General features: G+C 42.4%; 2 protein-coding genes across 2 annotated transcripts; one reads left to right on the top strand and one right to left on the bottom strand.

Annotated features, from left to right (window-relative positions):
- Positions 1-4,754: 4,754 nt before the first annotated feature.
- smim22 (small integral membrane protein 22) lies at positions 4,755-15,974 on the top strand. The gene is made up of 4 exons (XM_064316055.1): positions 4,755-4,899; positions 13,002-13,140; positions 13,388-13,458; positions 15,210-15,974. Exons 2-4 carry the CDS (start codon positions 13,011-13,013, stop codon positions 15,255-15,257), a joined length of 249 nt encoding a protein of 82 aa, XP_064172125.1. The 5' UTR covers positions 4,755-4,899; positions 13,002-13,010; the 3' UTR covers positions 15,258-15,974.
- Positions 15,538-25,202, bottom strand: LOC135243909 (uncharacterized). Its single transcript, XM_064316046.1, has 2 exons — positions 22,026-25,202; positions 15,538-21,259 (listed from the first exon to the last, which is right to left on the bottom strand). Exon 1 carries the CDS (start codon positions 25,200-25,202, stop codon positions 23,565-23,567), a length of 1,638 nt encoding a protein of 545 aa, XP_064172116.1. The 3' UTR covers positions 15,538-21,259; positions 22,026-23,564.
- Positions 25,203-26,875: the final 1,673 nt, after the last annotated feature.

Genomic DNA, 26,875 nt, shown 5'->3' on the forward strand with positions numbered 1-26,875 from the left:
CCCTTGTTACAATTGCCCCCACTAGCTAGTGAAACCGAAAATGTCTGAGGACGAAGGAGATTTTGTTTTTGATCATGGGATTATTGTTCCCTGTCGATTCGAGCCGGAATACACATAAGAAGAGCTTAATCAATACTGGCATTTTACTTTGAAATCCGGGACGATCCCGTATTATACAGGACTGTCATGGTTCTGTGTTTTCCTGTCTGTGTTTCCTTGTTGGGCCGCCAGATGGCGGCACTTCTGTTTTGTGTCCTGTTTAATTGTATTATTGTTTTCAATTATCCCATTATTGTTTTCTGGGTGTCTCGTTTTCCCTTCCCTCTCTGTGGCCTGATTGTTCATTGTGCCCTCCTGTGTCTCGTCTGTGTCTGCCTATTTAAGTTTCCTGTCACCTGAACTCAGTGCTGGATCCTTGTTCGTTGTTAGTTAGTTTGTTCGGTTGTGTTTCTGATCCTGTTCCTGCCCTGTGTGTTCCTGCCCTGTTCTGTTTCCACATGCTTTATGGACTTTTGGTTTTCTTATGTTCCCTGTGGTTCTGAAGTTTCCTTATTTTGAAGAGTTGCCCTGCGAGGCCTTTTGTTCCCTTTGTTGCCCTTTTGTTTAGTAAAGTCTCTTGTTCTTACCTTTTTTTGGAGTTTGAGTTTTTCCCCCTCCGCATTTGGGTCCTAACCCTCCACCTCACCATGACAGGGACGGGTGGCAACCAGAGACTAAAAAAATATGGACAAAGCTACTGTGACGTCACCTATTGACTCTCCGTGGGTCTCTAAAACACGTTTTGAAGCTCAATGGCGGGCGTGGCCATGTTGTCGATTTGGAGCCAAAACCATAGAGTTAAGCGGTTCTGTGATTTTTACAATGTGATTGACAGTCCGGTGCGGAAAAGCACATCAACCTGAACGAACGATTGCAGAACGAACTTGAGGCTAGCTGACTGTCTGTCGTTATGTTTTAAAATATATTATCAAATGTTTACGGAGTTTAATTTCCATCCGTGACTGTAATCACGTTATATGTATGGCATTAATAATACAATTATGTTCAGTTATCTTCAATTTATGTTTCTCAGCAAAACGAATATGCTTAGCTAGCGTAGCAGCTTGCCAGTGAGCTAGGTAGGCTATCCGTGGTTAGCTCACGCATTAGCAATATGAACCACAGGGGAAGAACATCGACCACACTGATGATGGTCAATCAATCAGAGATGTGTAGGCTACTGGTGATTTGACTAGGCTAATTCTCGTATAACGTGTCTGGTAGACCTGCTGTTAACCGAGCAAGTTATCGTCGTAGGTTTTCGCCACAGTCAGTTAATGAGCCAGTAACTGCTACTAGCTACTCCATCGTCGTTTGTGGTGTTCACTTGCTGGGTGACGCTAGCTGACCGATCGTTCGCAAGTCACTTTCTACCGAATAAAAATTGACACTGTCAGCGGTGTTTAACAAATCTACCAAGTATTTTAATAACTGATCTACAGGCGTGTAAATATGACAACGCACTTTGCACCTGTTGCATAAAGACAAAAATAATGTACATTGAATTTCTAATTAATATTATTTTCTTGCTAGCTTCTAGCTTTGTCACATTCGTGCAGCCTAGCCCAGGTAGACATTTACGTAATGTACACGACTGACAAGCCGTCAAACACGTTTGACAGATGGAATATTTTCCGGTTAGGGTTAGCTAGCTAGTCAAATGGCTTGGTAGCCGAAGTTGCGAACTGTTTTAGCATAGGCTACTGGACTACCACATATAGCAAATAAGCGTTAGCTGATTACGCTTTCTGCCAACAAATTATTTGGTTAAGTGGGCTAAAGGAAATAGTAAAAATGACTCGGCTACCACAAAACTTCAGAGGAGGATTATTTTATGGTCGTCTAGTGCAGCTGTAAATAGCACACGCTATAATGAAACCACTACAAAATGGGATGCCTGCATTTTCTGACTTCGCACAGGTGGACCGTGGTCGGAGCCGCAATGTCAAGGCCAAGAGACGCCACCTCCCACCCCAGTGACCACAGATTGTAGCCCTTACTTTAGTTCAGTCCTGCGCAGTAATCCGGAAGTGACGCAAGCTGTACCTCATTGGTCCAGAACAAATATTGGCACTGTGCCCAAATGACGCAATAAATCATGAAATCGACCCATGGACAGTCATAAAACGAATAAAATACACCTATTATGACTATTTGTTATTGTGAGAAAAAATTATTGACTTTGTATTTTGATCGCATTTGTACCGTAGACTTACATGGAAACCGGATATGAAAACACCTATACTGGAGCCATCCGTAGTGGCGCTAGTGAGCAACCAGGAACTACAACACCAGGAAATGAGCTTCAAAAACGAAGTCTGGTTTTGGCCGCTTGGGTTGGAGCCGCAATGTCAAGGCCAAGAGGCGCCACCGCCCACCCCAGTGACCATAGACTGTAGCCTCTACTGTAGCTTAGTCCTTTGCAGTAATCAGGAAGTGACACAAACTGTACCTCATTGGTCAACAACAAATATTATAACAGTGCCCAAATGACACAATAAATCATGAAATCGACCCATGGACAGTCATAAGACGAATAAAATACACATATTGTGACTATTTGTTCTCATGAGAAAAAATTATTGACTTTGTATTTTGACCGCATTTGTACCGTAGACTTGGAAACCGGATATGAAAACACCTATACTGCAGCCAACCGTAGTGGCGCTAGTAAGCAACCAGGAACAACAAGACCAGGGAATGAGCTTCAAAAACGAAGTCTGGTTTTGGCCGCTTGGTCCGAATAGTCTTTTTTGCTTAGGAAGGTTCCTAACTGAGTGAAATGACCCGGAAGTATCTAAGTGGCAGCCATGATAAGAGCTGGTCGAATTCTCTAAATGCTAAGGAAAGGTGCTTCAGTGCTTCCTTTCTTATCTCCTTTAGCATAGGGCACACTGGACCGTCCTTTACGAAAGGAAAGGAGATAATTCCGTCCCTCAATTCCTTACGGCAGCAACATTTGAAGCGATGCACCATTCGGCCGTTCATGAAAACAAACGATCAACATGACTGAGTTGTGTGGTGGTTCTTAAGCTATTATATGCATGGGCTTATAATCAGATCATAATCAGCATATTAACCATAACACAGAAGTCTGTCTTTCAAGAAAAAGGGAAATGATCCGTTTTTAGCCAGATTATGTTTTTAATTCATGTTTGAAACTTATGAATGATGATATGTACAGTAGTAGATTTGTAGGCCTCACATGCTATGCCTATCTTGCATTAATTAATTATTTTCATACATCATACTAATTGGGATTCATGTCGATAAATATGAGTGGACAGGACAGTGAGCGTGAGCAACCATTCTCAATGTGACAACCATTTCATTTCACTTTTGTGACTGGTAGCCTATATTCCTTTTTTTATTTCAATTCCAACCTTGGTAATGAAGAAATATTTTTCACCGGGTTCTCCAAATTTATATAGCCTCCATGAAACAACACGGTAAGAATGCGCGGGGTGAAGTATCTAAGATGCGCTTTTAGTAGTCCATCTTCGTAACATTGTAGTTTCACCACAGCAGACTCATGTTAATAACATCCGCCATCACATAATTACGTAGCCTAGTGTAAGTGCAGTCGGATTCTCTTAGCACCGCGGTTGTCTTTTCCTTAAGTCCTTATGAATTCTCGTTCACATCTTTCCTTGACCTCATGACGTTTTCCATCGAGGTCAAGTAAAAATGGTTAGGAAAAGACATAGGACGTATTTTTTTTTGACTATTCGGATGCAGCCCAAATTTCATCCCCCCCTCCAAATTTCATCCCCCCTATTCCCTCCCGGGTTACGTTGCGCCGTTATGTGTTACATTGTGTCGTAAAATTGCGCCGATTAGTCAGATCTCTTTATCTGAAGATTCAAATTAAAATAAGCTTTATTGGCATGACGTATATATACATATTGCAAAAACATGAGTACAACAAACAATAAACACATGAACAGAATACAAATTTGTGTGTGTGGGGTATTTGTGTATGTTAGCTTGTGTAATGTCACGTGACAGCCCCTTGGTTCAGCTCCCATGGTTGAATACTTCCTGGGGAAAAAACGCAAAGGATTATGGGTTGTGGCAGGTCAGTGTCTAGTCCTTCATATATTGGTCCTAGGGCTTCACAACTTAGGTTGGCTAACACTATTCTGTACCTCCAGGCAGCAAGCATAGACATACATATTTAACTAGAGAGGCCAGCATGCCTTCAGCTAATCTGTGAAGTCCCGGAAGTAAGCCTGTACTGCACATGTTGAAGGCAAAACATTGGAGCTCCCATTAAATTGAACATGGAATATCAAACTTTTGAAGGAAGAATAAAACGTCCTGGGTGGTATTTTGAAACTTGATTGACGACTATTACATTTCATATGAAAAGCAGATTGAAAAAATGCATTATGTAATAAAATATACACTTTTTTATAAATATTTTCCCAAGACTTCTGGACCAAAATGACCATGGTTTCAGACACTGCTGTACATAATAAAATTCATAATCACAAAAAATGGACCAATGAGGTTTTCTTTGGTTGTTAAATTACCTTGGCTTTCTACATTATTTCAATGGGCAGCAAGCGCTTTTTCCCTTACTTATGCACAATAGAGGCTGTTTCCTTTTACTTCCTGGGCTTCACCACCTGGCCCCTCCCTCTCTCCTCCCTCTCCAGTTCCTATGTATGCTCTATGGCCTGGCCTGGCCCCTCCCTTCCAGTCCCTTTGCAGGCTACGCTCTATGGTACAAGTGCAGCAAGCAGGCTACACACGTGTGTGCCTTATTTGCATATGCACTCTCATTTTTGTGTCTCCAGGTCAGGTGTTGCTTAGAGCTACCGGAAAACATTTAAAGAAAAATAGAAACAGTCTCAGGTAAGTAAATCTGAGTTATTTTATATATACATCAGCTGAGAAACCAAAATATTAGAAGAAACCAAAATATTAGAAGAAGAACAAGAATAATTGTGATAATACAACTCATTGTCTTTGAGTTTAAAAAAGAAAAGAAAACTAAGAAAACTTAACGCTAGTTCACTTCGCACAAGTAGGTTTATAGCCTTTATGTTCTGTCTCCGTTTTAGCCGAACACATCGATTTAATTCCTTCACTTCGAGAATAAATAACTGCCCTTTTTAGGTGTCCTGGGTATACGTAAAAGCGTAATGTGTAGAACTATACAACCTTGGACATGTTAAGTCACGAATCAAGCCATTTATCTGGTTTCTTGCGCTTCCTTCTTGCGCGTTAGACTGCGCATTCGAATTTTTTACTGCTTGGGCAAATCCCAAACGAAAAAATAAATACATAATAAACAAAATATATTTTGATATAGCTTAGTAATTTTGAAGGGACATGTTTACTGGATAGGAAAATCAACATCAACAGAAAAAGTTATTTAAGTGATTTAAAGTGAAATTACATGTTTATCTATTTAATTAGGTCTTAGGGAAACTCAAGATACTTCCGGCTTTGTGATACAAAAAATGTATCTACTCCTTGTACCTGCGCTGTAGAATTAGCCGGTTTACAGCATCGAGGTTAAAACGCAGAATCATCACGATTCACAAATCATGATAGACATTTTGTGTTTGAAATTCTTTATATCAAAATAACTCGCGTAATATGCAGTGTGGATGATAGTCTCCCCCTTTCCATACGGCAAACCTGGAGCTTTTGCCGTCATAGAGCGTACATAGGAACTGGAGAGGGTAACGCCTGGTCCATACCGCTTACCTCGCCTGTGCATGACGGCTACCTCGCCGAACTGCTGCGGCTCGCATGCATGCGTGTCTACACCGCCAGCGTTGCTGCTGCGACGCGTCATCTAGAGTTTCGGCGTGGAGCCTATTTTTCACGCGCGATGGGCGCGGTTCTCAACAAAAATAGACAGTGAAAAGATCTGTTGATAGTCATATCAGTCATATCATCATACCAGCAACATTACGTAACCGACACCTTTCACTATATATATGTCTAGGCTATATCCGAATATGTCACAGACAAGAAAAAAATATCAAATTATTATTAAAAAAAAAAAAAAACATTTTAACAATTGCATGTTATTATTCCCCCCATGGAAATGGCTTTTAAACCGAGCCAGGCCAAGTGAAGAGGGATTGCTGTATATTCATTCATTCATTCATTCATTCATTCTTTTCTTCTTCTTCTTCTTCTTCTCCTTCTCCTTCTCCTTCTTCAATAATTGAGCACACGCTTCTTAACTTTTTTCTGTCTAAACTAAATATAAATTAAATTTATAATGAAATGAAATCAAACATTCCATTATTGATGGCCATTATCAAAGGCAAACTCAATGTAGAAAGATAGGGCCGGCAGTAGCAGCGCCGCAGCAGCAACGCTGGCGGTGTGGACACACACATGCGTGCGAGCTGCAGCAGTTCAGCGAGGTAGCCGTCACCCACATGTGAGGTAAGCGGTGTGGCCCAAGCCTAGGAGTGGCCAGTCAATGAAGCCTAGGAAGTATTGGGAAACGGCCTCTACTGCGCATGTTCACAACTGTTGAGCAGGGCCGTGCACAGACATTTTGGGGGGCAGGGGCTCAATTGGAAAAAAAGGGCACCCTCCACCTCCCACGCACCATCCCCACTATTTTCATCCTGAGATTGCCACATGACACCGCATTCATAATCACACACTATTTTCATAATATGGGCCCTGTTTTGGGTCTTCTGAAACATAATTCCTTAAAGTAATACATCATTCATTTTTGGACCCAATAAAGTTATCCAGACATGTTCATGCTCTACAGATAGTATCCCCCACAACACTACAACAGCATTTCACACAGATGTCACATACAGTTTAGTAAAACTAGAAAGGTTACAATTCCTGAAGGAATTGTGTGGGCTTGCTTCAAATTCCAACTGGCACTGTCCTCAAGCCTCAATGCATTTCAGTGAGGGCGCATAGCTCAGAAGAAGCACGAAACCTTCCAAGACCCACGGCGTACCGTAGTGTTACATATACAGCCGGGGATCAGCAAGTAGCGATTATGTTCCAGGGATTAGTCATATCCTAAAAGTGTCATGAGTAAAACTTGGCTACCTATATAGCTAGCTAGCTATGGCATGTCCTCACCTCTGTAATGTTATTTGTTGTCCTACATCTGTATCGGTGGTTGTAGCATCCGTGTGTCCATACATCTGTATCGGTGGTATACCTGTGTGTCATTAGCTCTTACTCACATGTGCAGGATAGCATCCGTACGCAGGTTGTAGCTGTGTGTCCGTAGCTCCTACTCGTGTGCAGGATAGCATCCGTACGCGATATGTTAGCTAAAGTAGGCGAAACGCTAACATGTTAGGGTTAGCTAAAGTAATGTTAGGCGATAAAGCTGTGCTTAAAAATCTTGTGCCGCTGGAAGTGTGTCACACTGAAGGTCCACGAGTGACCCCCTATGGAGTGACCACAAAAATTGCTCACAAAAAGTTGAATATTTCAAAAAATCTAAATACAAGCAATAATGTCTGGAACTAGTTGGTCATTTTTGGTGTAAAAAGTTTGAATGTAGTGCAAAAACTGTAGGACTAGTTAGAGCTAGAAAACTTGGCCGAAAAGTGCAGATAATAAAAAAATATGAAAGATAGCAACATTAAAATAAACATTAATAAATAAATATCAGACCTAATGGTAAACTGAAAAGATAAACATATTTTTTCTCTGAAGTAACCAATGTAAACCCAGAAATATAGTGGAAACACTGTTGAAATGTATGACTTGTTTATGATTACTGTCTGTTATTGTTACTTTGTTATATGTTTATTGTATCGCTCATTGTGTGCAAGCAAAATTCCCTTCGGGGCAATAAAGGTTTTCATTCATGCAAATATGTTTGGTTTTAACAGCAATTAAGTAAACATTACTAAGGAAAACAATTAAATGTTAACCAATCCTTTTTCAGTGTTTCTTCTCGTGTCCTATTTCCCTTTTTAAGTTCTGAGTAATCTATAACATGAAAAAGCAGGCTACTGCATTTTTTTGGTTGCATTTTTAAAATTAGCAGCGTGCCACTACCACCCATTTGAAACAGCCAGCTAAACAAACGGACTACTGTCCGTGGCATTACTAAAGAAAAGGGGACACTTACAACATCACTCATCTTAGCGACATGCTTAAAACATTGCCTATTTGTAAGTTGTCTTGCTTGACAAAGGGGCTATTTTCATTAATTATCATTAACCATAATTTGCTATACTAGCTTGCTTGTGGGCTAGTAGCCTATAGGATAACTTAACCTAGTCTAAAGTTGGCAAATCCGATATAAACCGGTCTATTCTATTTTGAGCAGTGCTGTTGTTTCAACTGTGATTTTGTTTTATGACACTGCAAAAGAGTACATAGTAGGAAATTCACAGTATTGTTACCTGTTATCTACGGATGTCAGTACAGCAGCGTGTATCCATAACAAGTGGGCAACTGTGTTGATCAAGACAAAATAGCAGCGCCCTGTACTGCAGCTGAGGGGTTGCGATTTACGCATGACGCTAAAACTGCGGACCTGTGCATATATTATAATATATATAATTAATATAATAAAATTATTAATAATATATAATAATTATATTATGGTTGGTGGTATTTATCATTTGTATTTTATATTAAATACAAATTATAAATACCATCGACCAAAAGGGCACTCGTCGAGTGAGAGGGCAAAAGGGCACGTGCACAGATAGACCTCAAGGGGGGGCTTGAGGTCTATCTGTGCACGTGCCTGCTGTTGAGTGAAAACGAGCTTGCTGCCAGGGGACCAGGGATTTCTATTCTTGGTGAAACTCATAAACCTCAGTAGTTACTGTATTGATTAGTGTTATGACAAGTATTTACTTATGTGTTACCAGTGGGTAGCAGTATAATATCTGTATATAACATGTAGATACAGAAAGTATTAGGGAGTGGGGGCAGGGAGAATGTGGCATTATTGTAGGTACAATAAAGTAGCTAGTGTGAAGTTCCAAACCGTATATGTTTTTATTTCTTTGAAATAAGAAACATTACAGTTACTCGAGGTATTGCATTTTAGTAAGCGTCTGGTGCCAAAAAGCTAATTTCCCCACTGAAGTCCATTCAAAACTACGAATTTACCCTGGCCAAATTAAATCATTTTGAACAGAACTTTTTAGCTCACACTGAACTAATTACTCTCCAGGCGCCGATTTTGTTTCTGAGTCCTACAGAATAAGATCCACCCATCCATCCATTATTTATACCCGCTTATCCTGAGCAGGGTTGCGAGGGGTGCTGGAGCCTATCCCAGCATGCATTGGGCAAGAGGCAGGAATAAACCCTGGACAGGCCTCCAATCTATCGCAGGGCACACTCATACATATGGGCAATTTAGAGTCTCTAATTAGCCTTCCTGCATGTCTTTGGGGGGGGGGGGGAAACCGGAGTATCTTCATTCTGAGCCACTCAGTACGTTTACATGCACAGTTGAAATTGAGCTATATTAATAGCTTGATTTGGCCAAAAATGAGATTTAATTGGATTATTGTCATTGTCCCAATATACATGACTCGGAAAGAATTGAATTATTGACCGAGGTAACTGTTCCCTCATTGAAAATTTGATGCGTATATTCTCCACATTCTAAGGGACACATCAACAGCGAGACACGACCTTCTCGACTTGTCGTCACTTCAATTAAATTAATACAGAAGTAGGCTATGTGGGTCTGAGAAATAAATTTGCAGTAGGCTAGTGGAGAGTGGGGAAATAACAACTTTCATATTTGGCAGTTCTGAAAATATTACTTGAGATAGATTAATCATTTTTTAATACAAAAAAATGTACATCCCTTTGCTATGATTACACACCATTACACAAATGTACAAAGATCCAGTCTGAGTTGAAAAAAATCCAATCAATTGGTTAATTAATTTTTGACTGACAACAGGCTTGCAACCCTGTTTGGTTTAGCTAGTAAGCGATATAAAAACTATGTGATCTGTTAGTCACTAAAAGACTGTTTATGATTACATACATTTGGATTCTTTGACATACACACACAATACTGTAGCCAAAATATATAGTATCTCCTGAAATATTTATTGAACTCTCCCGCCGTTGTTGGAGACAAAGAAATGGTAATGGTTTAAGCTGAAATGCATTGTTCAAGCTCGATGCATCTACCTAAATGGTCTGTTACATTTTACCCCACGTTAGGTTTTGCCTATTACTAGTTCTACTGCCAGATGTTTTCAATTGATGTTTTTTTTTAGTTATTTCACATGTAGGAGTTAGGGATGGGTATGATTATTCGACTAATCGATTAGTTGACTCGGGCAGTGACGTCGACTAGCTGATATCAATAATTATAGATTTTTTTTTTACACGACCGAGAAACTATTCATGATTTTGTTTCCGCTCAGACTCTAATACGTGTAGCACACGCATCACATTATAACGGCAGTGGACAGCTAGGTGGGTGGAGCAGAGAGACAGAAACTACCTGTAACATAGAAGAAAGTGCTTGGCGGAGCGAAGTGTGGCATCATTTTACCCAAGTTGAGAACAAAGTAGAGTGCACGTTGTGTGGGATGAAGCTGCCTTACCACGGTTCTACTAGTGTGATGCGGAGTCATTTGCAACTTCGGCACCGAAGTATTAAACTCAAAGACAAAGTAGACGAACAACAGAAAAGTATGACTGATTTTGTTAGAGCTAAACGCAAATGTGATAACAGCTGGAAAGAACAAATCACCCAGCTAGTCGCTTCAATGGTTTCTGGCGATATGCTACCGTTAAGTTTCGTGGAGGGAGCTGGCTTTCGTAGGTTAATTGAATTTGTTGAACCGGAATACTCTGTGCCATCACAAAAGACTATTACCAGCCAAATTGAAAACCAGTACGAGGAAGCAGCTACGTTGCTAACTAATCTGAATGCTGCCAAGAGTGTAGCCATCACGGACAGGTTGTCAACAGGCTGCCCACACGCCTATCCCCAGAACACATTGACATGCTGGTTTTCCTTTATAATAAGTAATCTGGTAGGACTGATTTTCATTTTGCCATCTCTGGTGTAGGGATGGGCGTTATGGCAAAAATATCATCACAATTTTTTTCAGGCATGATCACGATCCACGATATGATCATGATTCTTTTTCATGTTGGTTTTTAAGACTATTTTGCAAGTTAATGAACAGTGCAATCAAACTAATATCCCTATTCAAGAAAATATTTCCCTTCAAGGAAACAAAACCTAAAAGAAAAAGAATAACAGAGACCATTTGGGCCAAAGTACCAGATTTTAATCAAGTGCAATTCTGCAAAGTACTAACATTCAACAATTCCAAAACAATTCCCCATGCCATTTGGGGTGCTTTCTCTTGAGGTGATTAAAAAGGTTTGTCATGTTGCCGTCCAATGTGCGAACATTCTCTTTGCAAACTTTGAAAATAACGATGTTTTGTGCCGTGTCGGTTTTGGAAAACCCAAACCAGTCCCATATCACAGACGTCAGGTTTTTTTTAGGGACCAACTCCTCTGTGGTGTCAGCCATGCCGCTATGTTGTCAAATAAAAAAGGGGGAGGAAAATAAATCCAAGGCGCTATGTACTGTTTGCTATTATTGGTTTATTGGTGTGTCTGTTAGGGGAGGCGCTACAGGGACTAGCGAATAGTGTGATTTTAGGTTTGGCTGAGAAAACAACGTTGGATGCTGTGTATGAGTGTTGTCAGTGCAACTGATAGAATGTGCAGTTTCACTGTAGCCCGATATTCCCGATCTCTCTGGAAAGGCAGATTGTGGAGACATTTTAATCGTTCACAATCTAATATCGTCATATCGCCCACCCCTACTGGTAAGACTTATTTTCGTTTTGTCACTGTAGCATGTTTGGCCTATTTTGAAAAAATAAAAATATTTATTTCATATAGCACCTATTGTAGTTATGTGTACTGGTAGCCATTTTCGTTTTGTCATCTCTGGTAAGACTTATTTTTGTTTGGTCACTGTAGCACTTGGCCTATTTGGAAAAATACAATAATAATTTTAAATAGCACCTGTTGTAGCTATATTCATGTACTGGTAACTTTGTTTCATGGTAGTTGCGTGCGGTTAATGGTCTATGTTGGGGGGGTGATGACGTCACAGGGGCGGGGTGATGACGTCACGAATAGTCGACTAATCGACTGAAATTCTTGTTAGTCGTCAACCACAAAAAAAAAATGAAAATGCCCATCCGTAGTGGTAGTCTACTGTCTACAGTGTAAGGGTCAATTCTGTTCGCAATTCGCACTATTCTATGGAACAGTAAAGTAAGCAAACTTAATGTTTTCAGTCAGAAGCTTATTAGTCAAGTCTCTGTGTTGTTCTTTAAAAAAACACATGCTTCTGGTGCTTGAGCAGCACCAAAAAGCCTATAAATAACCCTACTGTAGACTTATTGTAATCAGGAGGTAGGCTATGTAGCCTACGAAAGAAACATTCGTTTTTTCAAATTGCATAGACATATCACGCTATCTGTTATACAACCAACCAGCATTCTATCATCAAAGTTCCAGCACAACTTCTTATATTTAACTAGTTAGCTTGTTTACTGTAGGCCCTGCACAAACACTCAATTTATAAAACAATTATAGATGGGGCTTGTGTCATTATAGTAGTGAAGGCACATTAGTGAACCACAACTTTTCCCGGACAGCCAATTCAGAATCTGCTTACCTGAACACTATGTTAAATAAGGGAAACTGATGCAGGATCAGTGTTCAGGGCAGAATATGCCTGCTCTATTTTAACCTGCCCTGCCAGGCTCATAACACCACAGTGCCAGATGTGGAGTAGGTTTCATTCTCCTTTTAAGTCAGATCTTTTTTGTAAGTAATACACATCCCTGAATTTAGAAAAGCATGGTCCTATAATGAGCTACACTCAAGGTCAGATAGTAAAACTCTCATTATTTAATATTCAGCACGACGTGTTTTCAGCTGTGCTTGCACTTGTGCTGAAATAGGTATCAGCCATGGCGCAGCAGAACATTGAGGAAGACCTAAAGAACCAGCTGCAGGACATCCTAACAAGGCTGCAGTCCAAAAACTTCTTCCAGTCTGACTGGGACATCGCCTCCTTTGCAATCTTTTTCATTTTCATTGGTAAGTAAAAATATAAAAACATGCACATATCTTTAGAAAACAAGTAAAACTAAAAAAGAGAAATACTAATGTTGCATACTTATTGGTTGAGTGACTCATGTTAGAATCGGTGTCACACTATTAGCAGCCAAAAAACCCTAAAACAATTAGCAAAATGTAGTATCTTGATTGACACTAAGCCCTATCCCTAAGTGCGTGCCTCCAGCCCTAACCACTGAAGGCTTAGCTCTCCCTTTGTGTCTTTAAGGTATGGTTCTGCTCCTCATTCTCCTGGTCCTCATTCGCTGCTGCTGTTGCTGCTGCTGTGATGCAGAGAAGGTAAGCCACTGTGTTTAAAATGCTCTTATAAAGATATGAACTTCCCTCCTTTTCCACTTTCTCAGAAATGCATGGATAAAAGAAGAACAAGCACCCAGTCATGATTGTTGATTCTATTATTTCATATTTCAAAGGTAAATATATGTGCAAGCCGCGAATATGGCCCCGCTGAGCATCTGTTAGAGTTCAGGGAATGAAGATGAACAGCCGTCTATAAACTAACTGTAGGCCTGGGACAATATATTCAGCAACCTTGTATCGCGACTTAGTGGCCTACCCAAGCAGCCTATTTGTTCCAAATTGAATGTGCGTCAGAATAAAGGATCGTGAGAATCGCATGATATTTCCCAAAATCAGACTTATGGTCAAACTGAATTTGCCTGTGACGGACTTATCTGCACAAAGCCCTGTGGATGTTCTCACTGTTTGTCTGCTGGGCATCAAGATGAGAGGACTTTGTAGAATACATCTTGCAATGCACTTGGACACATCATCAGTGATGTTACCTGGAGTCATCTGTGTTTCGGGTCTTTCAACAAGCAGACACCATCACCCAGGCGACCCAGCTGGGGTTGATCAAGTCTCAGCTTGTGTCCAGGCAGCACTACCGAACCCACGGATCACCTCTCCTGATCCACAGCCACCTTGAGGCAACTTTGGCCGCCTCGGTGACTAAGTTTATGGCCCTTTGCTTGCTGGCCCCTATGATGCCTAGCATATTATAGGCCCTGCAGAGAGACTGGCCAGCAAAACCTCTGCGTCCCACCTCAATGGGCTTGCACCTCGCACGCCACACTGCTCCACCAACTCCGCATACCTCTTCCTCTCGTTGGCCTCTTCAATGCAGTCCTCCCGTGGAACGGCGAGTTCCAAGAGGACAACCTGCTTGGAAGTCTCAGAGAGCAGCACCATATCTGGCCTCAGCTTTGTCACAGCAACATTTCCTGGGAACTTGAGTTGCCTCCCCAGGTCAACCTTCAGCTCCCAGTCTTGTGCTGTTGCAAGCAGGCCAGCGGAGGTGGTCCTGGCAGCTGGTGTTGGCTTCTCCCCAGCCCTGAGGAAAGCGATAGTCTTCTTCACTGGGCGGAGGCGCTTACACTGGCTGATCCCGCTGCAGATGGTGTCTGTGATGGTCTTCAGGACCTGTTCGTGGTGCCACCGGTAGCGCCCCTCACCCAGGGCTTTTAAACAGCAGTTGAGGATGCGCTCCAGGGTTCCTCTTTTGAGGCACAGCGGGCATGCTGGTGACTCTGCCGTTCCCTAGCAGAACAGGTTGGACGGGCGAGGTAGAACATCATAGTTTTATAGAATTGGCATCATTCATGCACCCATGCACTAATAATGGTATCACTTTGCCTCTTTTAGCCATCTTTGACCATGTATGCTTAACAAAATGCAATGAATTACCATTGGTGACTGGTAATGTGCAATTCATGCTGCTAAAATAAGAATTTGGTATGTTATTTTGTCATGAATGCCAATTTGTTGATACTGCACACTGAGTGACTCTGATTTGGTCATATTTGGACATAGAACCTTTTGCATCTCAATTTAAGCAGGGGTAAATATTCCATATGAAAAATTGCAAGTCTGTTGGACCTATGGTTCGTAAGATTTTTAAGCATGATACAGTACTGGGGAAAATTCTGTTCTTTACCCTATGGCAGCCTGGTCCACATGGTGTTCTGTGCATTTACACTGGTGTTTCTCTCTCCCATGCCACCCCCCGCCACCCCCCCCCCCCCCCACAGCCATATAGGACAAAAGTGGGCATTGAGAATTTAGCAATGGAGCCATAGAAGGTGCAGGGAGTGGAGAGGAGGCCTGACTCAACTTTGCCAAACTCCTGGCATATGAAGACATAAGAGAACAAACATATGGAACCAGTTAAAATCTATTTCACCACCAGTTTTGATTCCCACTCCTTGAACTATGTATTGCAACGCCATCGGAAATGACCATATCAAGGGTGGAACTGCTATACTTAAAATGTCTTATGAATATGTATGAAAAAACCTCTGAGTTGTACTTTCTGTAAGTTTTTAATCTGTGTGGGGAAAAACTTTTTTTTTAAATAAATAAATAAATAAATAAAATGAATAAAATTTTAATGCACTGACTAATTCCTCAGGGAAAAAGCTGTCTGACCAAGAAGAAATGTCTGTTTTTGATATGAAGTGAGAGCAGTAGATCAGACTTATTTTGAGAAGCATTTTGTGAATGTCACAACCACAGAAACAAAAATTGCTATGTGGGATTATTGTTATTAAAATATTTTGCATTTTTTAAAATTTTATTCTAATTTACTTTCCTTTTACTTTTTGAAATTAGAATATCATCTGAAAATTTTATTTTTCTTGGTTTAAACTTTTGAACCCTGTAAGGGTGTTGTTGAAATAACAAAATTAACACCTTTTTCACTATAAAGTAGGTAAAAAAGTTAAAAGGAATCAATGATTGTACCTTGTGTATTCTTTCAAAATAAAAGTATGGCTTAAATTTTTTATGAAAGCACAGTCGGTCTGTGGGCATGTGTGCATGTATGTACAAATGTTCTGAGAGGAAAACAATAAAATAACATCACCTTGTTGATATCAGGGTGACTTGTTGATATCAGGCTGACTTGCTGATATCACTGCCTTGTTGATATCACCGTTGTAGGGGAAGCACTCTGTCACACCCGTTCCTCACATAAAGCGAGCAAGGAAAAAGTGATTAAAAGGCATTTGTTTCAATCAGACTATCCTGACCTGCCGCGAGCGACAGTGAACTGAGCAGCGATGTTGTTCACCCCTCAAATATTTGTTTGGTGTGTCTCTAGTTGAGTGAGTTTTCGTGGCCGTGTCCCGCCCCCAAACACTTTTTATTGGTCGAGATCCGCAGGCTACTTTGCACCTGTTAGCATTGCTATATGTAGTCTTGCATAGTGGTTTTGAGACATGATAGCAGCTAACATGCTACAATGCTGTAGACATAGGATGTTATTTGCATTAATTATGTAGTTGCTAGCAACCATTTATTTGAAATGAGAAGGATTAGCTACTCACTCATCATGCAGCGCAAATGGAAAATGTCCAAAAATAGCGTTGTTTACCGCCCGAGGAGTTGTTTACGCCCCTAGTTAATTCGATTAGTTCAGGCTAGTCTCTCTATGACAGGCGTCGCTACATATCAGGACAGTTTTACAAGCGATTTCGTCTCCATTTCGCTCGCTCGCTGGCTGTCAGGAACTGGTGTTATTCACACAGGGCACCATTTAATGTGCACAGAAATTGGGATGGCAGGTATGCCATCCTGCCAGGTTATGCCTTGGCAGGGAAAGTTATGCCTTTGCGGGGCGGCATGCCCCATACCTATACAGTACCGAGAGTTTGGCACTTTTCAGGGTTTCCAACAGAAATAACCACAATGACCACACATTTTCAGCCCTTAAAACATTAATTTCTGTATCTTCTGACCCCATTTCAACAGACAGAATTCACAAACAACTTCACACAGCCACATAACAAAGCCGCAAACAAACTGGGATTTTGCATTTTCTCCTTCTTCTTTCTCCTGCCTACATACATCATCACAATGCTCCAAGCCCGCAAACGGTGTCTTCCCATTGGACATTGTTACATCTCCAGCCTTTGCTTGCCTGGGTAGTGCAGGTGGAGGTAATACCTAATTGCTTAATTGCTTGATTGCCTCCACCTGCCTGTGGCCTAATATAAGCCCTGCAGTATGAGGCTGGGGAGATCTTCTTTGGGGTATCTTTTGTGTGGTTTGCGTTTGGTAGGTTTTTGTGAAGACTCTTATTTTGTGAACTTTTTGGGTTTTTGTTTGTTTTAGTTTGTGTTTTAGATTAATAAATGTCTGAGTTTATGTTTTTAGATCAGTTTCTGTCTTGTTTTTTGTGCTTTGGACTTTGTTGTTGCGGCTCTGCGAGCCGGCCGTAACAGACATTTAACTACACTAGCCAATCAAAACATTACATATACATGCAAAATAGACATATATATTGTGCTGTCCTCAGTATATGCGCTGTATATAAGTTGACAGGCAGATAAATGCCTTCCTAACATCAAGACTCTGAAGACAGTTGGCCCCCTGTCCACAGGTTTATTGACGTTGCAAGAAGGGTAAAACTGAAACATAGGCTACAAAAAACATAATCCACTATGCTTGCTTTTAACATGTACAGAAATACACAATGTAAATATACCAACTCAATCTTTAATATGAATTAAATCCCCTTGTTTTGTACTGTTACAGGTTGCATATATTTATTATATATTTCACTTCAAACGTAGTATATGGCATCATATTTTTTACATGTAATCAATTACCTGTTCATTTATTTATTTGTAATTATTGTTATATGAACTTCCAATGACCTAGGAACAATGTAGTCATTAGCAATAGCAACTCAGTAGAATTCTAGCATCTAACTTTACAGAATGTATCATTGTCCCAAAATAATGATCTGCAATCGTAGATAACGATAAAAACAATCAATACATACCCACGATGCTACCAAAGACATAAGATGTTTGTAGCTGTGGCTGGAATAGCTCAGATACAATAAAACAACGTGCTCATGCTCATTTACTTCCTGATTACTGGTCACATGAGATAACTTCCTGTTACTGACATCCTGTGATTCTTAAAGTGACCACAACGAAATATAGAAACACATAAATTACGTTAAAAAAACGTAAACAAGACGTCTAACATATTAACTTAGCTGTAACGAAACATATTTTTGACCAAAAAAATTCAGGGCTAGTGCAGTTACTTTGTTGCTGGCTCACTGGTAATGTCGTTGCCTTAACTGTTGTGGCATAGGATCGAATCCCACCTGAGGCTCGGACAAATTTTTGATTTCTTATGAATGCTTATTTATTAACTAATAATTGTCTATTACTTTTCAACTATTTGTTTTGCAACTGTACAATTCTAGATCCGTGTGGACCAAATCTAGCAATGTGAAAGTTTTCCAGCCGACTCGGATACAGCCAGGCCATATGGAATAGACCCAGAGCTGAAAAAGCTTTTAAAGGCTGCTTCCTTTAAAAGCATGAGCATTAATATTGTTTTCTTATTGCAAAACCAGTCATGGCCATTTAATTAAGTAGGTGTTTATAACGTTTATAATGTTGTCTTATGCCCAAAAATATGCTCCCAGTGTAGCTACTCTGTCGGTGGCTTGTTGGTAAAGCACTTGCCTTTGGGACCATTCAGGCTCGGATTGAATACCGCCTCAGGTGAATCTTATGCAAGCTTATTTCTTTACTAATATTTTATAAATGCCTGTTACATTAAAACTATTGATTTTGCAACTGCACAATCCTTGTGGGAACTGTCTCTATCATTCCACAGTGTAGGCTATTTAAACGTCTGAAGAGATGTAAATACGCTGACTGATATTTTCACATAACCGCACTAGATTGGCTCTATTTACCTCAAATTCGTTCATGTTTCACCCTGATATAGCCTGCCTATGTCCTAGCAGGTCACATTTCAACCTAATCTCGCTGCTCTTTCACCAAACATACACTGTATTATGTCATACCTACATGTTCCGTTCACTGGCTACATTTGGCTCAATGAAAGTTTTCTTGCTGGCTAGGAGCCATCCATATGAAAATAAAACTTGACTTGATAGCGGTTAAATTGAGCTAAACTACTCCTTTCCACTACTGGTCAAAAGTTTTAGAACACCCCCATTTTATTGACATTTAAGCAGTTAAAGTCCAGTGAATGACATGAAATGGTACAAAGGTAAGTGGTAAACTGCCAGAGGTTAAAAAAAGTTTAGGTTACCAAAAACTGAAAAATAATGTACATTTCAGAGTTATAAAAAAGACCTTTTTCAGGGAACAAGTTGACAACTTACAGCTTTTCTGCAGCAATGGAAGTAAATTAAGCCTTGAAAGTTGATGCAAACAAGTCCTACAGGTTTCCAAACTTTTGTTGATTACTTACAAACCCTCTGTCTGCATAAAATCAGTGTTGGAACAGACTGTTTACAGTAAACAGGCAATTTACAAAGGAAGACAGACAGACCATTATAACCCTTAAAAGTGTAGGTCTTTCTTTAGAGAAATTTCAAAGAAAGCCAAGGTGTCAGTGAATACAGCTTCCTACACCATGGAAAGGCACTTACAAACTGGAGGAAACTCTGACAGGAAGAGGTCTGGCTGAGAGTCAACAGCTTCCATGATAGGTGGCTCACAGGACAACAGCCTCAAGCACAGCTTAACAGTGGTTGAAGTAAGCAAGTCTCAGTTTCAACAAGAGGAGAAAACTTTGAGCTGCAGGTTTGACAGGTCGAGTGGCAGTACTAAAGCCATTGCTAAAATGACTAAATAAATCTTTGGTTCATCACGCAGGGTTTTTGTACACCGTCAAGTAGGTGAAAGGATGGTTCCTCAGTGTGTGACACCAACTGTCAAACATGGAGGAGGAAGCATGATGGTCTGGGGCTCTTTTGCTGGATCCAGAGTTGGCGACTTGCACAGAGTGACTGGCACCCTGAACCAAAAGGGCTACCACAGCATTTTGCAGTGCCATGCAATACCCTCTGGGTCACACCTAGTTGGTCAGGGGTTCATCCTACAGCAAGATAATGACCCAGAACATACCTCTAGGCTATGTCAGAACTATCTTAGAAGAAAAGAACAAGACGGTAGGCTTCAAATATGGAATAGCCAACACAGTCTCTGGAATTAAACCCCATCAAGCATGTTTGGGTTGAACTGGACAGAAGGGTGAAAGAAAAGCAATCTACAAGTGCAACACATTTGTGGGAACTTCTACGACAGTGTTGAGAATATCTTTCCGAACAATATTTGATTTCCTTTGTAGAACGAATGCCACAAGTGTGTTCAGCTACTTTGATGAGTCAAAAAAATTTGAATAAATTGTGTTAAACAACGATTCCATGATTTCTTTTTTTATGTCCATTGTGTTTATTTGTTTCAGAGTACATTGAGATAACTGTGTAAATTTCAATAAAAACTGAAAAAATGGAGGTGTTCTAAAACTTGATCGGTAGTGTATGCCAAATCATGTCAACCTATATTTCCATCCCTTTTAGACGTCTATATTCATTTTATATTCGGGCTTGTGCTTACTGGACTACCTTCTTTAAAAGCACAAGCAAATGACGGCATTAAACAACATCTCATTGCAAAGCCGCTCGTGGACATTTCATTAAGTAGGTGTTTATAACTTTATTCCCTTGTAATGTAATATTGATATCCTAATTATATCACAATGTTCAATACATACAGTATACTTAGCACAAATCACTAATGGGGAGCCATATGCATTTAATGATGGCAGATTTATTGATTTTCTGAAAAACTGACAATAGCTCACTGCTGTGGCGGTTCTACTGTTTACCAACTTTTTAAATAGCCTACTTGCTAATGTTGCTTGCAAACGCCACGTTAGCAAGCCATGTTCTGAACTGACACAATTTATTCATCTGTTGTGTCTACAACACCCCATTAAACACTTCGATTTTCAAACATGCCAAACACTTTCATGTCTAGTTGTAGTCCACGTGAAAAAGTACCTTCACGTACTTCAGACCAGCGTGTCATTGGGCCACGGAACCACACATTCCACCGTTTGGACCTTTCGGAGTGTGGGAATGGTGCATGGTGATGCCTTGGCGGTGTTTGGGAGTGTGGGAATCGGGCATGGTGATGCCTTGGCGGTGTCTGGCAGGAGGACATGCAGTCAGGCACAGCTTGCTGAGGTTGATGTAGAAGTTCACCATCATGTCTCCTGGCATGGGGGACATTTTCTGGGGAAGAGACAAAGAGAAACAGCAGAAAGTTGTGAGAGGCTGGGATTTTAGGAAGGGGGGCAGGCATTGTGATTTTCAGTAGGGGTGTGTGACAGGCTCACCATTAGCCCGCTGGCAGCCAGTTCAACATTTCTACATCCATCAGCTGCTTCAGGAACACACTCATTAACTACCTTGTTCACAATCGCATGAACAATTATTGCATGGTTTCTGATGAAAGGTGATTACAAACGTCCATCTCACATTATACAACTGGAACTTGCTAATTGAAATCATTAGTTCCTGGGAGAAATAAAAACAAATGGTACAACGGCTCAATGTTTAAATGACAGAAGTCACCAAGAGACAGCAATACATTTCATTCATTGCTTATTACTTTTGTTGTGACACACCTCAAAATACCAAAATCTCACTAAAAAAAATTCTGCAAATAATTGCACCATGTGGTTTAATTTAAGCAACACACTCTTGCATAAGATCAATACAATTGCAGCTTTGAGCAAGATGCTACTATGAACAGGCTAAATTGAAGGCAGCTCCCAGGATTCCCATTCAACTGAGGCCAGCTGCAGCCCAAGCACTGAATCTGAGACAGACACTCATTCTACCCTTTTTAAGAATATGCCTGGCATTTCAACACTATTTGGATGTCTTTAAAGTGAGCTGAATAAAGTAATTGGCTCACTGCCCCATCCATTACTGATGAGGACATGTTTAACACCAATCAGCCGGCACAGAAGGGGGATCCCATGTGAATACACACCTCATTAACTTGGGCTCCAGTGTTAAAGTGGTATGCCTTGTCCCTGCTCACAAGTAGCTGTAGTGCTTGGTTGACGTGGTTCCTGGCATCTTGGATCTAGAGTGAAACCATAGTTAAATACAGATCTGTAGCGACATCTCTGGGTCTCCTGGAGCCATTCATACCAAGAATGAAACTGCATGCTGGGATGTTAATGGCTTGAATAAATCAGAAACCACACCAACATGGAAGCATCTGCTTTACATGTAGACGCTTTCAATGGTAACAACATAAACAAACGTTACTGCGCATGTGCCTTGTTCTGGCCACTCTAAACTATTTCTGATAACAAGCAAACTAAATAACAAGTAAATTACATTAGCTAGCTAGTTAAATCTATGTCTAGCCAGTATTATTTGAGGTTACCAGTCGAAGAAACGAACCGTTACTTGGCCAAACTCAAATGTGATAACGTTACACTACCAGAAAAACAAGTGACACAAACAGATAACTGTTGACAGTATTGCACCTTGCTGAGCATCATACATTCCTTGCATAATCCATAACTGTTCTGGGTTTCATGCACATTCCTGTGTAAAAAGTGCACTCTTTCTATGATATTGCTTAAAAACGATGATTAGAGACACAAACTGGGGCTAGTAGTGGGCAGCATGTGTAGCCAATGCAATTACTGTAGGTTATTTATTTGTGTAGCATGCATTGCTGGAAAAACATTGTGGCTCTTAATAATTTGGGTCATCTTGCTAGGTTACCACAACAAAAAATGATCAGGCAATGTAACACTGAAGTCATTGGAAACAGGTATCATAACGTTAGTTCAAAACGTAGCTAAAGCGTATCAACTACGTTATTGATCTAACGTTACTGTGCATAATTTATACAATGTTAGCTACGTTTAGCTAGCTAGCTAGCTACAATCAATTTAGTTAGCCAATTCATAACTATTGCAGGCTTCTTACTTCTGCCACTCAGAGACAGGCGCCTCCCACTAACTGCCACACTGAGACTCAGAGACAGGCTTCTCCCACTCATTGCCATACTGAAACTGAGGCCATTTGTGATTTGCATATTGGATTATAAACATTCCTTGCGCCATATCTGTGTTTGGCTGTGGAGAAGCCATGCAGGGCAAAGTATTGGTAGTACCTGTTGTTCACAGTGGGGATACGGGCCCTCACCGACCCATATACAGATCATGTTTTTAACTTTCTGATTATGTGACGATTCTGTAGGCTGTTTTTATGGAACGGTTAGCAGCCCTACTTGGTGCGTCGTGCTAGGAAATTAGCTTTAACTGGTAACTAGCATATGAAAGTGTGATTATTTTGAACAGGAACTGCAAATGCTTAACATTTTATTAAGCTTTGTGTTGTTTTTTAGTCTGCCATACCCAAATGATGCTCTGAGGCTGAACTCACATTTACGTGGTAATGCTGATTGTAAAAAAAAAAAAAAAAAAAAAAAGCACACACACAACACAAATAACCCCAGTATCTGATATCACAGACAGAATTTATGCCATATTTTCTCTCTTTTAGATTATCTTTTTCCCTGTGTGGCACCGTACTGGGTGTGACGGTGCAGGTGGGCAGCACAGAGAACACACAGAGCGGAGGTTTTAGAAAAATTAACCCAGTCGGGCTTTTTATTATCATTAACATGCGTAGTACAACCGGGGAAACCCCGTACTACGCGCAAAAAACAAAGTTTGGAGGTGGTGACATGGAGGGGCACAGCTTCCGGGTAGCAGGTGCCATAGTTCAGGATGACCAGGATGTAGTTGTGTCCCCGGGCTGACTTGGGCAGGGGTCCGATTAAGTCCAGGCCGATCCTCTCGAACGGGGTTTCTATTATGGGGAGAGGGATTAGAGGAGCCGGCGGTGGCTTTACCGGGGAGGTGCGTTGGCACGCCTCACAGCTGCGGCAGTAGTCCTCCACCACCCTGCGCATTCCTGGGCAGTGGAAGCGGTCTGCTACCCGCTCTAAGGTTTTCTGTACACCCAGGTGAGCTCCCAGGATGTGGGTGTGGGCTAGCTGCAGGACGGTGGCTACGTACTGGCTGGGTAGCACCAACAGCTCCCGGACTTCTCCTCTTCTCGTGGTGTTGTAATACAGGAGCCCTTTCCGCACCGAGAAGTAATTCGCTTCCAGGGGCCCCTCTCCCCTCTTCACCCCCTCGAGGACTCGAACCTGGCCCCAACAGTGTCGCAACCGGTCATCCTGGACCTGCGCGGTGCCGAACTGTCCTTTAAGCTGTGCCTGGGGAAAGAGATCAGACCTTGTTATAAATGGTAATTGCTCACCTTCCCCATCCGCTTCTGCCACCTTGCCCGCTGTAGCACGTTCCCCCAGCCAAGCGTCATAGGGCTCCCCTGATGGCCGGATCTGGGGTTTGGTTTGTCGGGACCGCTGCCTCCCTGTTCCCCTGCTTTGGGTTTTTCTGCCCCCTCCATGGATTGTTCTGGCAGCCTGGTATAGGGCGTCAAAGCCAGGGTAGTTCCGGCTGAGCAGTAGTGGGACCGGAAGTTCTGGCACCACCCCGGCCGTGACCGCCCAGCAGCCCCTGTCGCTCTGCACCTCTAGGCCCTCTGCCGTGATCTGGTGCACGTCTCCGTGTACGCAGGTGAGGGAAATTCGGTCGGAGGAGGCGGCTTGACTGCTGGGGAGTACCCGGGGTTGGACCAGAGTGACTGTACTTCCGGAGTCAAGGAGGACCTTCCAGGGTTGGCCACCGACGATCACAGGCCAGTGGAGGGGACAGGTCGCCTGGTGAGGGTTTAACTGCTCCGCCGCTAAGCAGGTTCTTCCGTAAGGCAGGCGAGCTGGTGCGGGGGCCGGGTCGGTGGGCATGGACACGTCAGATGGCATCTTTCCGGAGGTGGGTAGCAGGGTGGGCGTTCTCCCTCCTCTTCCAGACTGGTGGGAAAAGTGTGGTGTCCACGCATGTCCGCCATGGTCGCCTGGGGCCCGGGCCTGGGCCGCGTCTAGTGGTGTCGGCTTCCGGTCGTCTCCTGTTCGGGCCCGGAAGGGGAAGCGTTCAGTCTGCCCTACCTTCAGCATCTCATGCGTGGCTTCCACTTGCTCCACCAGTTCCACTAGCTCCTCCGGCCCCTGTGGAGCATGCTGTCCCGCCAACTTCTTCGTTTCGTATGGTAAGGCCCGGAGGAACCGGTCCATGGCAACCCGGTTGAGGATTTGCTCCACCGTTAGGTGGTCTGGTTGGAGCTAATGCGTGACCAGCCTGCACAGTGCTGCCATCTGACTGCGTGCGTTGCCCCCTGGTTGGTAGGCCCAGGTGGCGACCTGCTGTCTGGCGGACGTGGAGGACACCCCGGCTCTGGCCAGTATCTCCCTCTTCAGTCTGTCGTAGTCCCGGGCCTCCATGGTGTCCAGGTCTTGGTAGGCCTGCTGGGATTCGCTGGTGAGAAAGGGGGCCAGGATGTCGGCCATTTCCCGGGGATCCCAGAGCTCGCGCTCAGCCACCCGCTCGAAGGTGTGGAGGTAGGCCTCCACGTCGTCGGCTTCCGTCATTTTTGTGAGGACGTTCTTTGCCTTCGTCCTTGTGAGCGGGAGCGGTACAGTAGCCGAGGGGTGAGCCTGGACCGCGTCGGTGAGCCGGACAACCCGTTCAGCCATAGCCTGGGCGGCATATTGTTGCCCCAGGTTAGCCTCCACCAACGCTTTCAACAGGTCCTCCATGTCGCAACTACAAAACAAAACACAATTAAGAGAAAATCCTCCACGGGGAGGATTTTTTTTTTCTTTTTTTTTTTTCTTGCGAGAACAAGATTAAAGCTTGAGCTCGGAGTAGCTAGTTGCTTTTCTGCTGTTCCTCCGTGCCTATGCCCGCATTCTCCACCACTGTGGCACCGTACTGGGTGTGACGGTGCAGAGAGAAGTCCTTCTTTCAATTTTTGAATGGTGACCTTCCCGCGTCTCAACCAGATTCTGAAATAAAATGAGAATATAGGTCAGCAGAGCGAACGTGGTGTTTCGCAGCACTCACTAACGGCGCTCCCCAAGGGAGCTAGGCTCCCTCTTTTATGTGCCCAGCCCAGTTCCCTGGAGTGGCGGCAGCTGTGTCTCCTTAGTGCTTCCAGGTGTGTAGCTTGGCAATCAGGGAGCTGGTGATTTTCCAGCGTGCCGCTCTCCAGGGTCCTGCGGCTGGGCTTCTTACTCCGGCGCTGTCCCGGGTCCTGAATCGCTTGTCTGGTGTCCGGTTTCAGCTTACGCTGTTTAGGCTGAGAGGGGCGCTGCGGGGCCACGCCCCGATCCACGCCACACCTGGTTCAAGATTGAAGCAGCACTGAACTTCAAAGTCAACATGCACTGTGGACCAAAAGCACAATATTAATAACGCATGTCACATTAGTCAGGATATCACAGTTTAAATATTTTACCTAGCAAGTACCCCAGCAAGGTCAGACAACACTGAATTTAGGGAAAGATAAACCCTATTTGGAAACCAGTTGCAGAATAAAATATTTAATTTATTGCACTAAATGGGTATATCTAAGCTCTTTGCAGAATAGTACTGTAGGTACCATGGTCTACAAAAGACATAAACTACAAAGCCCATATTGTCCACCTCAGTGACTCATTTAACCACGCCCCCACCACAGCTTTCCTGTTACAGTATTGGCTTACTGTAAATTTGAAATGTGCACTAAAATGGAGGTTGCTGTTGTTTCGCTCTCTGTTCCATTTTCCTCTCCCTGGACTCGCCACCTTTCTCCCGTCTCCCTCTCGTGTGAGTCCACATGCCAGGAAGAGGTTGCAAGGCCTGCAACAGAGCTAGGCGCGTATACCCTTGGCTACCGGACATGGGAGGAACGAGGCGCTCCAAAGCG

This window comes from Anguilla rostrata, chromosome 17 (assembly GCF_018555375.3).
Source record: "Anguilla rostrata isolate EN2019 chromosome 17, ASM1855537v3, whole genome shotgun sequence".
Taxonomy (NCBI): Eukaryota; Metazoa; Chordata; class Actinopteri; order Anguilliformes; family Anguillidae; genus Anguilla; species Anguilla rostrata.